Consider the following 17,658-nt stretch of genomic DNA (forward strand, 5'->3'; position numbering starts at 1 on the left):
GCGACGAGACCCTTGTGGTAGGGTCTCGTTGCCGCAAGTCCCAGTGGACTTCTTGCTCTTACAGAGCAAGAAGTCCACCCACTGACATCACTTGTGATGTCAGTGGGGCCGGCCCCAGATGGTAGGCGTTCCCATGGGAACGCCTCCGTCTGGGCAGCCACGCCCCCAGCCCGCCCACCAAAGAGGGCGTGCTGTCACTCAACATCGACAGCACGCCCCCTTTGATACGAGACCCGGAGCGACGGTTTGCCTGTCGCTATCCGGATCTCGCGCATGCGCACGATGGAGCCGCCTCCGTCGTGACTGGGCCAACATCGACCCGCTTGCGAACACTCAGCGCTCACGAGTTGGTCTGAATCAGGCTCTATGTTCATCTGGCCAAAATAATATCACTTGCTGTAATTTTAAGTAATGTTTTTGTAACTCACTTGTTTCCTCTCATTATTGTGCAGATGTATCAAACCTTGGAGAGAATAAAGTGGATAGAGATAAAGTTCCAACCAATCAGCTTATAGCTGCCATTTTACAGACTGTGTTTGAAAAATGACATTTATGAGCTGATTGGTTGGTACTTTATCTTTGTCAATTGGCAGTTGAAAAATCAGGTTCAGTATGTTGTCAACATCCATAATGTCGACATTCATTATATAGACACCGTAATGGTCAAAATGTAGACAGACAAAATGTCGTCACTTGGCGACACTGCCAAAATGTCGACATTTTCAAAATGTCACATAATTAATATCGACAGCTACATAATGTCGAAACTCAATTTTCAGCTTAGCCCTAACATCTAACCCTAAACCCTAACTTCAATTTTCTATTGTCGACATTTTGATTGTCATTTCATGTCGACATTATGGTGTTAACATTTTGACTGTCAACTTTATTACCGTTGACATAAGGACTGCATATACTGCAAAATCTGCATGTGCAGTAAAACAAAACTTGGAGTTCCATTTGACCTGCACTTACCATATCTAATGCCTGGAAGGTCAGAGAGCAGGGATGTAAATCACAAGTCATTTACATTAGCGGCTTGCACACAGAGTAGTCTGCTCATCCTCTTCAGAGGCACATTATTTATGGAGCCCAAAGGCCCGGAGTAAAGGTATCAGGTTGGGTACTTCAAGAGGTATACCACTAACATAACATATATCAAGCCTGGTTAAAGAAATGATGTCTATGTATTGTTAATAAACTATACTTTCAGTATGGGTTAGATTAAAATCCAGGACAGGTGTACCTAGTGAATAGATGAAAATCTGTAGCATAGCACATTGATGACCACACTTACATCATCAAAATCTGCAATGATCTCATTTAGTAGTCTTAAACATTCCAAACCCTCCTTATTGACATCAGATTCCGTATAAAATTCTTTAAAATCTGGAATGGAGGCAAACATAACGCATACACAGTCATATGACTGATGATATAAATCCTGTAAAAAAACAAAAAAGTATATAATTTAGTTATCCTAGATTGAAATACAAAATGTAATCTGTGACCTTAAATGTTTTTAGCAAAACATGAGCTCATATTGTACCTCATTAATTTTGCTAAATTAATACAGATTTGTAAAGGTAAGTATAAGAAAGAGAACTGTATTTTCATTTTGCTGCCATATATAGTATGGACACAAAGCATTGGGTTATTTGTTACCACATATTTCCTACTGTTTTATTAGCTGTTGTCTGTCCAGCCTATGAATGGCTATTTGGGTGTGGTTTAAAACATGTCATTTGTGACAATTCAGCCTCCTTACATGAAAGGTGAGTTTATATATGAATATACAGTAACTGACTATCAGTTTTGTTTCAAGCAAAGATGTAGGTGTAGTGACTCATGTAAAATAAGGACCCCTGAAGCTGGGTTGTGAGCTTAAATGTTTTGATCAAAATGTGAACTAATAACTCATACTTGTTTCTGCTAGATACATACAGATTTAAAGATAAGCACTGACAACATCTGTGTATTTTATTGTGTATCCATAGAGGACATTTATATTGCCATGCATGTAGTATACCAATGGATTAACACAGTTCTTGTTTACGTTTCTTATATTATTTTTTTATTTAGATTATTTAAAATGTTTAACTTTTGTAATAGTAAGTAGACACATTACATTCAATATATGACAATAATTATGCTAATGATATAAAGTAACAAATTACACATTCTGTACATTGATTATGATACAGCAGACACATAACATAAAGCAGAAAGTAGAGCCCCCTGCACAAAATGGGATAACACTTTAATGATAGTTTATTTTGGGAACTTCATTGAAGTTACTGTAAATGTGTTATACAGCAGCAATAGAAATAATGTACAGTAGCAAGCAGTCTTCCTAAACTGTGGCATTACACTGGCCAATCTAGATGTTCAGACCGACTGCCCAGCAAAGTAATCTCTGCCAGATTTGAGATAATCACCCTCTATTTGCATCTACCCTTCACACAGCCACAAACGGGGCTAAATTCAATTACCTGCGGAACTTACCTCAGGCATGTAACTCCTGGGTTAATTGCCCGGGGCTATTCAACTACAGCCCATGGTAAGCTTGCAGCCTGCATTTACGCTGATTTGTGGTCACACCCTCCTAATGTGTGAACAGATATCTATGACAAATAGGGCTTTCAGGAATTACCACGGCTGAACCATAGCTCAGGGTACTAAGGGGCATATTTATCAAAGCTTGATGTGAGATAAAATTGTGAAATATATATCACCAACCAATCAGCTCCAAACTATCATTTCTTAAACACAGCCTGCAAAATGTAAGTTAGAAGCTGATTGGTTGGTGATATATACAGTATCTCACAATTTTATCTCACATCAAGCTTTGATACATATGCCCCCAAATCTGGAATCTATGGGTTACCGTACGTTAACCATGCAAGAAAACAGACTGCTAAATAAATAGTTCTGGGAGTTAATCTGGGAGCTGCAGCCATGTGGTAAGTCCCACACTAATTGAAGTCCCCTCTAGATACGGATTTATGAGGCATATATTTATTTGAGTCCCAGTCTGCATGTGTTTGCAAATTGTGAAAACGCCATCTTAAGGTATTTGGCACATGTCAGGTTGTCCTTTTCCTCCCCCTGTCCTACCTCTCTATACACAGGCTGGCATAGATGTACACCCACTTTTCTGGGCATGTGCACAGCGAATGCATACAAAAAAAATCCTCATTGGCTTAGTCTGCATTAGGCCCACTGGCTAGTAGATGCAAAAATGAAGAGCCTTTTCTGTTCATCTGGTGGGTATCAATACAAATGAGAATATATGTCCATCCCTCTATTATCAGTGTCAACATCCTTTTGGCACTATTATTAAAAAAAATGATTTTATGAATTTTTGAGTAAAATCACAAGCTGTTCTAGGTATATTTCAACAGAACTGAACAAAAGCTTATCTGAGCTTTTCGCAAAGTTAGTACCACATTGATAAGATTTATTGTAACAGTTTTACTATTTTACAGGCATGGTTACTATGGGGCCTATTCATTATCTAGGGCTGCAATAATTAAGTATCCAACTCGCAACGGTGGATGATAAAGTCCTGGAGTAGTTCAGTTAAAGGACAGCTGCTCTGAAAAAACAGCTGTCTTGTGAGCCTTACCACTTACACTTGGCACTGCTAATTACTAGTGGTGATAGGTTACACTGATAGGCAGTGTACGTATACACATGTGAGGAGTAGGAGTTTTCATTTTTGTCACGTGTATTTATACCAAGTATGCACATTTAAGGAAATAAGCTCTTGTATACAGAAAACATCTGCTTTTTTCTATTAGAACTTAATCAAGACCTTCAATCTGATAAAATCAGAAAATTAACATATTCTATGTAAACCTGCAATTGTTCAATATATAACCAGTATTATCTGTAAAACTCACATACCATAAATTGACCAATATAATGTGATGCAAATGTGACAATATCCACTTCCTAAACCTTTACTGGAAATGAATGTGATTAAATAAGAGTAATTCATACATATCATATATTTACTAAAACTAGGGCCCTCATTCAGACCCGGACTCAAGTGGCCGTTCGTACGTTCGGCGTACGTTAAAAAATATTTAAATTCAAGCACTCGCTCGTATTTTCGCTCGCAGCCAAACATCCTCCCCAAACTCAAGCGACCCCTCCTCTAACTAACGAGCGTGCCAAATAGCGAGCGTACATCCCCGAAGTGGCTTGAAGGGAACGCACGCACAAGTACTACCCGGAAGTTGGACTGTCAGATTTCGATTAACTGCTCGTTTATTCTGCCTACCTCCCTCAATCGTATCATGCCAATCAATATATCAATTAGCTTAATTGTTTTTTTTTTTTTTTTTTAACACAATGCAATAAACTTTATTCATGTCCGTGTTTGTGTTTACCCGCAGAATACGTACGGCTTAAACATTCGCTTTTAATTGTCAAAATACATGTTAGCCCCAATTAAACAATTGTTCTATTTGTTTTTCTACCCGCATATTTCCCGGAGTTCATTTCTTTATTTAAATTTGCTTACGCATGTCACTGCATCAAGCCTATCACAAGTCTCAAGAGATTTCTGGCCCTGTCGAACACATGACTCATACACTAACCAATAGAATTGGTCCTGTTAATTACCCAAATACATTAGCCAATCAAAAATTTTTGGGGCACTTTATTAAAAATGATTTTTCACAAATGCACCATTGCCATCATGAGAGCCTCCGCATTCACCAGGCGCGAGCTGCTGGTGCTAACGGAGGTCATGGATAGGCGGATCACCAGCCAGCCTCCACCCATCACCAACCGCGAAAAAGCGTTCCGCATATGCGGAGGTACGGGCCCGCCTGCCCGTGGTCAGACCTGCAACGGCGGACGCCCGCTTGCTGGCATGCTTTCGCATGCAGATCGCCGAAAGTAAGTTTTATGGACTGTGGTTTTCATGTTTGTCTTTGTGGCCCTAACTGCGTGTGCATGTTTTCCATGTAGTTCATATTTATTTATTGTACTCATATCTGCATGGCCATGTTTTCCATGTAGTTCATATTTATTCATTGTACTCATATCTGCATGTCCCTTTTTTTTTTTTTGGTGATTAGAAAATGGTGTTTTTCGCGGATTTGTGTTGAAACTAACCACAATTTGTTTCACATCTTTTAGGGGCCCAGCGAAGACTACGCCGTCATCGTCAGCCCAGACGGCGCTCACGGCCACTCTCCCCAACCCCCAGCCAACCCTCCACAACCACAAATTCCCCTATTCCCCACTCCTCCCCAGCCTTCCAAGACCCTCTGGGTGAAATTTCAGGGCTCCTTCCCCTCCGTCCCAATTCCCCCTCTCCTCCAACCACCCCTCTTCGAATTACCCCCTCCCCGGAACCGGTAATTACCCCGCCCCGATCGTTGGGGAATGGAGGCACCTCCAAAAGGAGGACGAGGGAGGGCCTTCTGGAGCTGGCGTTTTATCTTCCGGTATGTTTTTCTTTGGGTTTTTTTTTCGCCACAAACTGTTTGTATGTAATCATGTGTCGTTCCTTTTTTTGGCGTTTTTTGCTAGACTTTTGGGGATTTTGCAGATTGCCTTTACCTGTTACTGCTGATTTCAACATACACATATCACACCTGTCGGAATTTGTACATTGGCCTTGTATTTTTGGCCTACACCATTTTTGGTGGATGGGTTTTAATGGTGTAATTATGGTTAGTTTTTTTTTTTTTTTGGGGGGGGGTTTTGGTTTTGGCTTGTTTTTTAATGTGGTTTCATTATTGTTGTATTAATCCCCACACTTTTCTCACCCACAGAGGAACAGAGGCGTCGGGCAGAATTAGCCGCCTGTGTGGCCCGTATGCGGCACAATATCATTGGTCTGCTGGTGGTCCTTGACCATATGTCAGTCCTCCTTAGGGACTAGTTTTTTTTTATTTTTGCCCAATTATAAATAAATTGTTATTTTCTAAGTAACGTTCTGGCTCATTCGTTTTTTCTAAATCAGAGATTGTTTACCCTGACATAAGTACACTGTTCCTGCAAGGATTAGCAATTTTTGTCACTAAGATTGTGTGTTGTATTTTTATGTAAAACAGCCACAAGAAACACCTAACAGTAACAATCTCATTTCCCTTTTTTGGTGTAGTCACAATTAGATATTACTACATTTTACAGGTTCCTAGTTGGGGTGCAAGCTGCTTAGGCCAATATTACGAAGCCAAATGATTGTACAGGATTCCTTTGGGTGTTGGTTTGGACCCTGAAAACATATTACATTTTAGCTCAACTGGTGTCATTACTGGATTACCCCTTAGTCAAATGTAACGTGTGTGAACCTGGTTACACTTGCTTGTAACGTTCAAAAAAAGGTTAAAAATTTCACTCTCCAAACATTTATTCACAACATAACTGAAAAATCAAAGTGGTCACTCACAAACAAAACACACAGTGATAATCACAAATACAACACATACCAACAAAACAAAACAAAAAAACAACAAATCAAGAACTGGTTGACGAAGGACCATGCCAACATGATTCCACAAATATGGCGTTGCAATATGGGTTCCATAATATATCCCCAAAATGTCCACATACAGGTTTTTTAAGGGTAGCAGGAAGTAGTCATCGTTGGAGTGCCAAAGTTTATGTGAAAAAACAGAAGAGGGAGAAAATAAAAAAAAATAATTTGATGTTCTCAAACAAACCCAACCACATTAGGTATAAACACTGTTGTTTTGACAATAATTACCTAAAAAATCTGGCCACCACATCATCGCGTATGGCCCCCCCACATACTGACCTCTGACCAACCTCGGGGGGGCCATCCTCAGGTAAGGCATCCTCTGGCTGCATTGGGACACCACTCCTTATGGCGATGTTGTGAAATATCCCACACAGGACCACAATTTTCGAAACCATATCCGGCAAATACATGAGCTCGCCACCAGAGCGGTGGAGGCATCTGAATCGGCCTTTTGAAAGGCCGATACAGCGCTCCACCACTTGCCTGGTGGCTGTAAGTGCGGAATTATACTCACTTTGTGGCTCTGGTGTGGGAGCCAAATAAGGAGTGAGCAGCCAGGGCGTGCAAGGGTAGCTACTGTCTCCTGTGAAAAAGAATAGACAACATCAGGATCACTCTGTATGAAGCTTAACATTGTTATGTACTAAAGGTCTCCACTTACCCAGAAGCCACGCATCACCAGCTTGTAGGTTGGTTAATTTGTGCCATATCCCTGATTGCCGGATGACGAAGGAGTCATGTGCACTTCCTGGTAATTTTGCATTCAGGGACAGGATCTGGAGGGAGGCATCACATACCACCATTACATTGAGGGAGTGATAGTGTTTCCGGTTTCTAAATATTGCCTCCAGCCGTGCTGGAGGCTGAAGTGGTATGTGAGTACCATCCACAACCCCTATGATGTGTGGGAAGCCAGCTATTTGGTAAAAATTGGCCTTGGCCACACTAAGGGCACCCATATCCAAAGGCATTTGAATAAAATGATGGAGGTGCTTGAAAAGTGCCTCCATCACTGCCCTCAGGATCCGGGAAAAGGAGGATTGTGATATGCCCGCCACTATTCCCACCGTTGTTTGAAACGATCCTGAGGCACAGAAATGTAACAGCGCCATAAATTGCATAAGTGGTGGTATTGCTGTAGGACTGTCAATTTGCCGCTCAAGATCACTCTCTATTAATGAGAGAGTGTCTGTGATGATTTTTGGAGGAAGACAGTAGCATCTTAAAACCTCATCATCGGGCATTCCAAAAAGGGTGACACATGTTCGAAATATCTGGGGCCTTGCACGCCTACGATGCCTATGCCTGGGACGAGATTGAGGTTGGTCGGCTTCCGGGAGCATGGCCAGAACAATCCGACCAAGATCAACCTGAAATGGCAAGATTTGAATGTCAGGCTTTTTAACCCCCCCAAAAATTAAAATTTTCACTTAGCTTGAAGATACCATCCATTGATGCTTACATGCCGGGGTATTGTTATGATATGTGCAAACTGGAAATAATCACAACATAAATATACATCATTTTATGCTGGCCATTTCTGATTCCAAATTTTAAGCAAGACAAAACATAAAAGGGGAGAAACACACATTTGGGCAAAGAGCAAAACGACATTGCGCACACTACGTCAAATTGAGGCCAAATGTAAGCAACAAATGCTCCATAGAAAACACAAACAATTTTACAGGATGAATAAGCATTTCACAAAGCGCTAATTAGTTCGCAAATACCAGTCACAATAGAAAGTAATAAAAATGCGCTAATTAGTTCGCAAATACAAGTCACAATAGAAAGTAATAAAAATGCGCTAATTAGTTCGCAAATACAAGTTAAAAAAACGCCGCTAAAATAAACAAAAAAAAAAACAGATTGCGGATTTTGAAAAACAAAGGTTACATGTGTAAGGCCAACCAAAGTTGCGTAAAGACAAACAAGAACATTTACAAAACAATTTAACAAATGAACTTACCAAGAGATAATATATAAGAATCAGGATCAAAAGGTCTTTGGGGCAGAGCCAAAATAAAACCTAAGAGAGATGAAATGACGGCAAAAAAAATTTTGAAAATTCTTAAACAGAAGGAGACACAAATTGACCCAAAGTTAGACTTCCCAAAACTTACCAAAACTGGAAACGACCAAAAAAATTACAACCGAAAAAAACGAACAGAAAACAAAAAACGAATATATCCAAAAAAACTACTTCCACCAACGCAAACTCCTGCACCAGCCAACAATCAACTCCAACCAACGTAACCTCCAACATTCAAAAAACGCCACCTCGACTCGAGACGCCCCAAGCCATAAATAGTGTTTCGTTTCCCGCACAAATTAAGGAGAGATCATAGGAACGCACAATCAATGATGCGGCCGCAAAATAAGGACGCATGTATAAATACGTCACGAGCCAAAAAAAACATTCTGGTGTATTTCTTGTTTGGAGCTCAGACATGGCTACAGACCAGGGAAACAATGGACAATGGGTATTTCAGCATGGCGCTAGGCGAGTGTTACCTGTGAGGTCATTGTGGCGCGGGCTGTCTGGTGGCGGAGCTGGTGTCTGGCGGGGGGCTTTGGCTGCGCGCGTTGTTGTGCGGGCCTGTTGTCACTCTGCGCTGGTAAGGCCTGGCGGCGTCTCCATTCCGTTTGGCATGGGCGCCGCCATCTTGCCTTCTGGCCATGTGATGCGGCTGGCCAATCCTGGTGAGTCACATGTTCCCTCCGGCCAGTAACAGCACGGCATGGGGTATTTAGGAAGGGTCAGTGCCTTCCTTCTTTGCCAGTGCAACGTGTATCTCAGCCTAGCTGAGAGGGAGTTCTCTGTGCTTACCTGTTCCTGTGAATTCGCTGTCTGCCAGTCTGCCTGTCAGCTCCAAGCTCCCACTGGACTACCCCGCTTCCTCCATCACCCTTGCCCATACCTGAGTGCCTGAGCCTGCTGACATCCTGCGCTTCAGTTCACTACTTGTATACCTGGCTTGTTTATTTTCAGCTCACTACAAACCTGGCTTGATTATTTTCAGTTTCACTACCTGCACACCTGGACAGCTTTAATTGTATCTACTTTGACATTAACCCTTTTACTCCCACCACAGGACTCTTGTGCACATTATATATTCCTGGACTTTTATTTATTGCCATTATCTGTCTACTCAAGCACTTATTAAAAATTCTAGTTTTATTTTTAAATCTGCTTCTGTGATCACTCCTGCTACCACCCCGGGTCCACAAACAACCCAGAACATCACAGTTTGCACTGGCCCCATGGAGCCGGCCACGGATCAGGAGTCAGGAGTGGATTTGTTCAGGTGCATTTCTGGTCGTTTAGAAAATCAGGAAAACATGCAGCATCAGATGGCTCAATTTCTGCAAGAGATGTCCAAGCTACAGGATAGTTTGCAAACTTCCTTTTCTACCCCTGGAGTACCAGCATCTACATCCGCTTTAGCGTCTGGGAATACAGGAGGCAGATCATCTCCCCGCTTACATCTTCCTTTACCAAGTAAATTTGATGGCAACCCTAAACTCTGCCGAGGATTCCTAAATCAGTGTGACATACATTTTACTCTGCAGCCTGACAACTTTCTAACTGCAAGAACTAAAGTGGCTTATATAGTCTCTCTGTTATCCGGCCAGGCCTTGGAATGGGCTTCCCCACTCTGGGAGCGCTCAGATCCGCTGCTGGATAATTACGCAGGCTTTGTGTCATCCTTCAGGAGGATTTTCGATGAACCTGGGTGTACTGTATCAGCATCATCAAACATCATGACACTGAGACAAGGGGTCCGTCCTGTCAGTCAATATGCCGTGCAATTCCAAATTTTAGCATCAGAGCTCAAATGGAATGAGGAAGCCCTCACCTCGAACTTCTGGCATGGGTTGTCAGACCGACTAAAGGATGATCTAGTCACTCGAGAGCTTCCTACTAATCTGAACGACATGATTTCGTTGTGTATCAAAGTTGACCTACGCTTCAGGGAACGTCAGGCTGAAAAAAACAGAACTGACCGGCAAAGGTCATTTACCCCCTCCATTTCTACCCGTCCCATTCCTTCCCCTACTGAAGAGGAGCCTATGCAGGTGAATCATACACACCTCTCTAAAGAAGAACGTCAGAGAAGAATGCAAAAGAACCTCTGTCTGTACTGCGGAGAGTCCGGTCACCTGCTGATCTCCTGCCCCCGTAAACCGGGAAATGCCAAATCCTAACTGACCCTGGAGACATCAAGTTAGGAGTTATGAATCCGTCTCCAAAATTAAAGATTTCACGATTACCCTAGCCTTGGATCTTAAACCCAGACCTGTCTTTGCTACTGCTCTAATCGACTCAGGAGCAGCCGGAAATTTCATAACGTCTAGTTTCATTGATAAATTTCAGATACCTTGTTTGTCTCTCAACCATGCTATCTCTCTGACCTCGATAGACGGACGCCCTCTGACTAACGGGATAGTCACCAAAGAGACTCAACCTGTATTGGTCCGAATTGGGGCACTTCATTCTGAGTCCTTAAAATTCCTGGTGATATCAGAGGCCTCTCAAGAAATTGTTCTTGGTCTACCCTGGTTACGTAAACATAATCCCAGGATTGATTGGAGTTCTATGCAGATTCTGTCATGGGGTATGGACTGTCAGAAATCCTGTCTTCCAAAAATTCGACCTGTGAGAAAGACAGTTTCATTAGTTTCTTCTGCCATTCCCAAGGAATATCAGATGTTTGCCGACGTTTTCTCTGAACAACAAGCAAATATCTTACCCCCTCATAGGGAATGGGACTGTCCAATTGAATTGATACCTGATAAAATGCCACCTCGTGGTCGTACCTATCCGCTGTCCTTGCCTGAGACTCAAGCCATGACCGAGTACATCCGGGACAACCTGGCAAAGGGGTTCATCCGCCCCTCTACTTCACCTGCCGGAGCTGGGCTTTTCTTCGTTGGCAAGAAGGACGGTGGTCTAAGACCATGTATCGATTATCGAGGCCTTAATGACATTACTGTAAAAAATCGATACCCTCTTCCCCTGATTACTGAGTTGTTTGATAGGGTCAAGGGCTCTGTCATTTTTTCTAAGTTAGATCTAAGAGGGGCTTACAACCTCATTCGTATCCGAGCTGGCGATGAATGGAAGACCGCTTTTAATACCAGAGATGGACATTTCGAGTATTTAGTAATGCCTTTTGGATTGTGTAACGCCCCTGCTGTCTTTCAAAGTTTCGTTAATGAGATTTTCCGGGATCTGTTATATGTTTCGGTTGTTGTCTATCTGGATGACATACTGATTTTTTCACCCTCTGTGGCTAAACATCAAGAACATGTTAAGGAAGTCCTGACCCGTTTGAGAGAAAACCACCTTTACTGCAAACTGGAGAAGTGCGTCTTTGGAGTGCCCAGTGTACCTTTTCTCGACTATGTAATATCTGGCTCCAGTTTAGAAATGGACCCCAAGAAGGTACAAGCAATTCTGGATTGGACCCGACCTCAGACACTGAAGGCCATCCAGAGATTGTTGGGCTTCGCCAATTATTATAGACGCTTCATTAAGGGATCTTCTACACTGCTGGCTCCCATTACAGCCTTGACCCGCAAAGGTGCTAATCCTGCCCAATGGTCACCTGAGGCAGAGTCTGCCTTTCATCTTCTAAAACAGGCCTTCATCTCAGCACCAGTTCTTCGACAACCAGATCTGGATAGGCCTTTTTTGTTGGAAGTAGATGCATCATCTGAAGCTGTGGGGGCAGTCTTGTCTCAACGTTATGAGGACAACCGAGTCCATCCGTGTGGGTTCTTTTCTAAAAAATTCTCACCTGCCAAAAGGAACTACGCCATAGGTGAGCAAGAACTACTAGCTGTAAAGTTGGCGTTGAAAGAATGGAGATATTTGCTAGAAGGCGCCAAGTTTCCATTTACTGTATTTACGGACCATAGAAATCTCCTATTTCTCAAAAATCTCCAATGTGTGAGTCCTCGTTTGGCCCGCTGGGCAATATTCTTTGCCAGGTTTCAGTTCACCCTGACCTTTCGGTCTGGAGCACTTAATCAGAAGGCTGATGCCCTATCAAGATCTCTCCTCTGTGATGATCAATCTGAAAATCAAAGCAATACCCCTGTCTTGGAATCAAGAGTTTTCGCCACATTACAACTTCAGCCTCCTACGGGAAAATCATTTGTGGCCCCGGAATTAAGGAAGCAGCTTCTCACTTGGGCACACTCCTCTCGCTTCGCAGGGCACTCAGGCACTCGGAAGACCTTGGAGTTCCTGAAAAGACACTATTGGTGGCCTTCTATGAAGGCAGACATAATGGAGTTTATCTCTTCCTGCTCCTCCTGTGCCCAGCATAAATCATCACGACAAGCTCCAGCTGGGGAATTGCTTCCATTACCTACTCCATCACGTCCATGGATGCATCTCTCCATGGATTTCATCACAGACCTGCCAGTCTCTCAAGGTTTCAACACTATCTGGGTTGTAATAGACCGATTTTCTAAGATGGTCCACTATATACCGTTGAAGAAGTTACCTTCTGCCCCTGACCTGGCACAGTTGTTTGTCCAACACATATTTCGTCTACACGGCCTTCCTGCTGAAATTGTCTCTGACCGTGGTGTGCAGTTTACTGCAAAATTCTGGAGGGCTTTGTGTTCTGTTCTTCAAGTGAAGTTAAACTTTTCCACGGCCTACCATCCGCAAAGCAACGGCTCCACCGAGAGAGTTAATCAAGATCTAGAGACTTTCTTAAGAATTTTTATGTCATCTTCCCAGGACAATTGGGCTGCCTTGCTGCCGTGGGCTGAGTTTGCACATAATGCTTCCTACCACTCGTCAACTAACCAAACGCCATTTCAGGTTGTATATGGCCTTCATCCTCGTGTTCCCGAATTCCGAAGCCTGCCTGTTTTCGATGTTCCGGCCGTGGAGGACACGGTGCGGAATTTTGCTGCCATCTGGACTCAAGTACGGTCTGATTTGTTGAAGGCATCCTCTCGCTATAAGACCCAGGCCGATAAGAAGCGTAGAATAGTTCCACGCATGCAAGTTGGAAGCCAGGTCTGGTTATCCACCCGGAATCTTCGTCTGAGGGTTCCTTCTATGAAATTTGCACCACGCTTCATCGGTCCCTTCTCCATAACAGAAGTCATTAATCCCGTGGCCTATCGTCTACAGTTACCCCCATACCTAAAAATCCCTAATTCCTTCCATATTTCCTTATTGAAGCCCCTTGTCCTGAATAAATTCCATAGTGCTCTACCTGCTTCTCCTCGAGTCCAGATGGAGAGAGGAGTTGAGTTTGAGGTCGCCCAGATCTTGGACTCTCATCTACGCAGAGGTCATCTACAGTATTTGCTGGACTGGAAAGTTTACGGTCCAGAGGAACGTTGCTGGACCGATGCTCGTGATGTCCACGCACCCACGCTCATCAGGAGATTCCATTCTGCCCATCCGGAGAAGCCTGGTGAGTGTCCTGAGGCCACCCCAAAAGGGGGGGGTACTGTCACGGCCAGGGTATTTCAGCATGGCGCTAGGCGAGTGTTACCTGTGAGGTCATTGTGGCGCGGGCTGTCTGGTGGCGGAGCTGGTGTCTGGTGGGGGACTTTGGCTGCGCGCGTTGTTGTGCGGGCCTGTTGTCACTCTGCGCTGGTAAGGCCTGGCGGCGTCTCCATTCCGTTTGGCATGGGCGCCGCCATCTTGCCTTCTGGCCATGTGATGCGGCTGGCCAATCCTGGTGAGTCACATGTTCCCTCCGGCCAGTAACAGCACGGCATGGGGTATTTAGGAAGGGTCAGTGCCTTCCTTCTTTGCCAGTGCAACGTGTATCTCAGCCTAGCTGAGAGGGAGTTCTCTGTGCTTACATGTTCCTGTGAATTCGCTGTCTGCCAGTCTGCCTGTCAGCTCCTAGCTCCCACTGGACTACCCCGCTTCCTCCATCACCCTTGCCCATACCTGAGTGCCTGAGCCTGCTGACATCAAGCGCTTCAGTTCACTACTTGTATACCTGGCTTGTTTATTTTCAGCTCACTACAAACCTGGCTTGATTATTTTCAGTTTCACTACCTGCACACCTGGACAGCTTTAATTGTATCTACTTGGACATTAACCCTTTTACTCCCACCACAGAACTCTTGTGCACATTATATATTCCTGGACTTTTATTTATTGCCATTATCTGTCTACTCAAGCACTTATTAAAAGTTCTAGTTTTATTTTTAAATCTGCTTCTGTGATCACTCCTGCTACCACCCCGGGTCCACAAACAACCCAGAACATCACAGGCGGTAAGTATTTCAGGCATTTTGACTCAATGATTAATTAGAAACATAATATTGTGCAAGTTGTGAAGTTGAGAATTCTCCAAATTTACACAAATAGGTGAGGAGGATGACATGGAAGAGGCTGCTGGGCCCAGTATTCCAGGCAAAGCTGCCAAAAAGAAAAGGCAGCCACAATTCACAAGAAAGGAGATGGAGGTTTTGATTCAGAAGTGTGTGGACATCCTGCCACAGGCAGACAGGAATATGAGTTCAAGCCAGAAGTGGAGAATGTGGGAAGAGGTAGCCGTTGAGGTCAATAGGGTGGGTGATTATGTCCGTCTAGCCCGGGATGTCAAACGGCGGTAAGTAAACACTTGACCACCCTAAAACCAAAAACAAAATAAAATAAAAAATAATGGTTCCTTTTTCACCCACAGATGGCAAGACTTCAAATATCGCCTGAAACAAAAAATGGCGGACAGGGCTAGGCATGCAAGGGGGACAGGTGGAGGTCCCACCCCTGTGTCATTGGAGTTGACTGATTTAGAAGAGCTGGCACAGGGGTGTGTGCAGCCTGTGGAGGTGTTTGGCGTGTCCAACATGGATACGGACATGCCAGACTTTGTGGCTCCTCATGTTGTCCCAGGTAAATATTGTGATGTCACCAACTCTGAAATGTTATTGTGCCAATATGTAGATTCTAATGTGACTCTTTTCTCATTTTTCCAACAGAGACACAGGCGGATGAGTCTGCTCCAGAGGGGAGCCTTGGCCGCAGAATTTCTGCAGGCTCTGCAGGGGATGAACCAGTACATCCGGCTGAGGACCCTGCAGAAGCCAGTCCTGGGCAATCCCCCTCGCAGGCAGTGTCCCTCCTCACAGAACTCAATTTTAAATCGGATTTCCATACAGAGATTCTGCAGAGGATGGACGCCAGTCTGGTACGGGTGGCTGAGGCCCTGGAGCAAAATGCTGCGACCAACGTGACCATTGGTCAGGCCCTAGCGGAAAATACCAGGACCAACATCCGCATCGCCAATGCTCTGGAGCAGCTCGTTCGCCAGCACATGGTGGAGCCGACCTCCCTTCCTGCCGGAACATCAGGATCCTCCACCTCTGGCACAACATCAGCCAATCCTCCAAATGTGCCTAGCCCTGTGCCTAGTCCAGAGGCCACAACATCTGCCTCTGGACAGGCCAGCCCGATGACATCCCGGACCCGGTCTGGCACCCTCCCTCCCCCAGCCAAACGGCCGAAAAAACGGTGACAGCATTGGCTACTTTTCCCACACTCCTTCTGTGCTTGCCTCATATTCCTTTCTGGCCAAAACTTCCCTCTCATTTCTTGTGAATTGTTTTTAATGTTTGCATTTACGTTTAACAACAATTTATTGTTTGCACAATTAATAAATATTGTGGAATGAACACTGCCAAAAATGTTTGTGTTAAATATATGCATTAATTTTTTGGGGGATACCAATAAATTTACATCAAATGTACGACTTTGTATTCTGACATTATTGTAAAAATGGATTACATTTAATCCAGGCCCACAAGCCAACAACGTTCAACCTAAAAAATTACACATTGGAAAAAAAGGGCTCGTTAAGGAACGTTTAAAACATTACCTAAGGAGGAAAAATCACCTTGCAAACACAAAATGAGGCACCAAACCTAAACATGATGACATTATTGTTACAACAGTCCAAAAACACCCCCACAAATGTACGCTAATTGATTGTGTAATCCAGACATTAGCAGCTATGATTTCCATCTGCGCTCATTTTTGTGCTATCCAAAAAAACTGCTTTCCAAACACATACCAAGCCGGTTTTCAATCCAACAGTATATGATTTTCTGACAAGCCGTGATTAATCGATGCAACATCGTGGAGTGCCGGGACGGAGGAGAAGACCATCGCCACTGTGGTCGAGTTATCCAGCCCCTAAGTTGTGCGAGCATTTTGAAGGGAAAGAGGATCATCCAGTGACGTATGAGTTTGTACGAACACATTTGACGTTCGCATTTGTTAATGTATGTACGCCCCAAAAACGCCTCGCCACGCCTGCGTTTTTCCATCTCCTTCCCCGTCAACACCCAAAAACGCCCTGTTCTGTCAATCACATTTGACATGTCACTTCCTGTACGCTATTTGACGAACGAGACAAAAAAAGCTTGCAATCTGCCGTACGCACATGCCCAGTGTAACACCGACGCATGCGCGGTTAGTCAACATCGGAACGCAACGAGCGTACTGCTGTTAACGAGCGGCTCTGAATCAGGGCCTAGGTTTTTAAGAGAACCTAATATGAAAATATTGGCCAGATACCTATACTGAGAGGTGGAATGAATGTAATTAAATAAGAAGTCTTACACATATCTGCTTGGTTTTTATTAGAACCTAATATATCTCTTGTTTTTATTAGAAACTAATGGTGCGTACACACGGTACGATTAAACTTGACGATTTGAACGATAACTATATCATTCATATCATTATCGTACAAATCGTCCAGTTTTTGGCCCCTTCCAATGACCAAACGACCATCGATGCGCGGGCACAAATGTTCAAAATAATAACGACCATCGCCCGTGCATGCTGGTCAATTTGGTTGATATCGACCAGGTTAAGCAGGTTACTATAGGGACCCATGATCGTTGAATGTGGGTCGATATAGTCGTTTGGGGGTTGGTGCTGTGCTGGATGTTCGATATCGATCTTTATCGTTGTCTGATCTGAACGTGTGTATGCACCTTACAAGTTCACAATGCCTCCGGTAGCCCCATAACATCATAGGCTGGATGGATGACCAGTAAAGCCCCATCTCTGCTGTCCATGAATCTGTACCAGAAGTACTGTTTTTCTTATGGACAGAAAACAAAGGTACAGTATCTAAGATTAA

At 43.7% G+C, this 17,658-nt stretch overlaps 1 protein-coding gene across 1 annotated transcript in view; it reads right to left on the bottom strand.

Annotated features, from left to right (window-relative positions):
- ADCY2 (adenylate cyclase 2) overlaps positions 1 to 17,658 on the bottom strand; it is a 1,382,785-nt gene that overhangs the window by 57,936 nt on the left and 1,307,191 nt on the right. The window contains exon 21 of the mRNA XM_088442287.1: positions 1,298 to 1,444. Within this exon, the coding sequence (XP_088298413.1) occupies positions 1,298 to 1,444 (147 nt within the window). The remainder of the gene's footprint in view (positions 1 to 1,297; positions 1,445 to 17,658) is intronic.

This window comes from Taudactylus pleione, unplaced genomic scaffold, assembly GCF_031769625.1.
Source record: "Taudactylus pleione unplaced genomic scaffold, aTauple2 ptg000309l, whole genome shotgun sequence".
NCBI classification, from domain to species: Eukaryota; Metazoa; Chordata; class Amphibia; order Anura; family Myobatrachidae; genus Taudactylus; species Taudactylus pleione.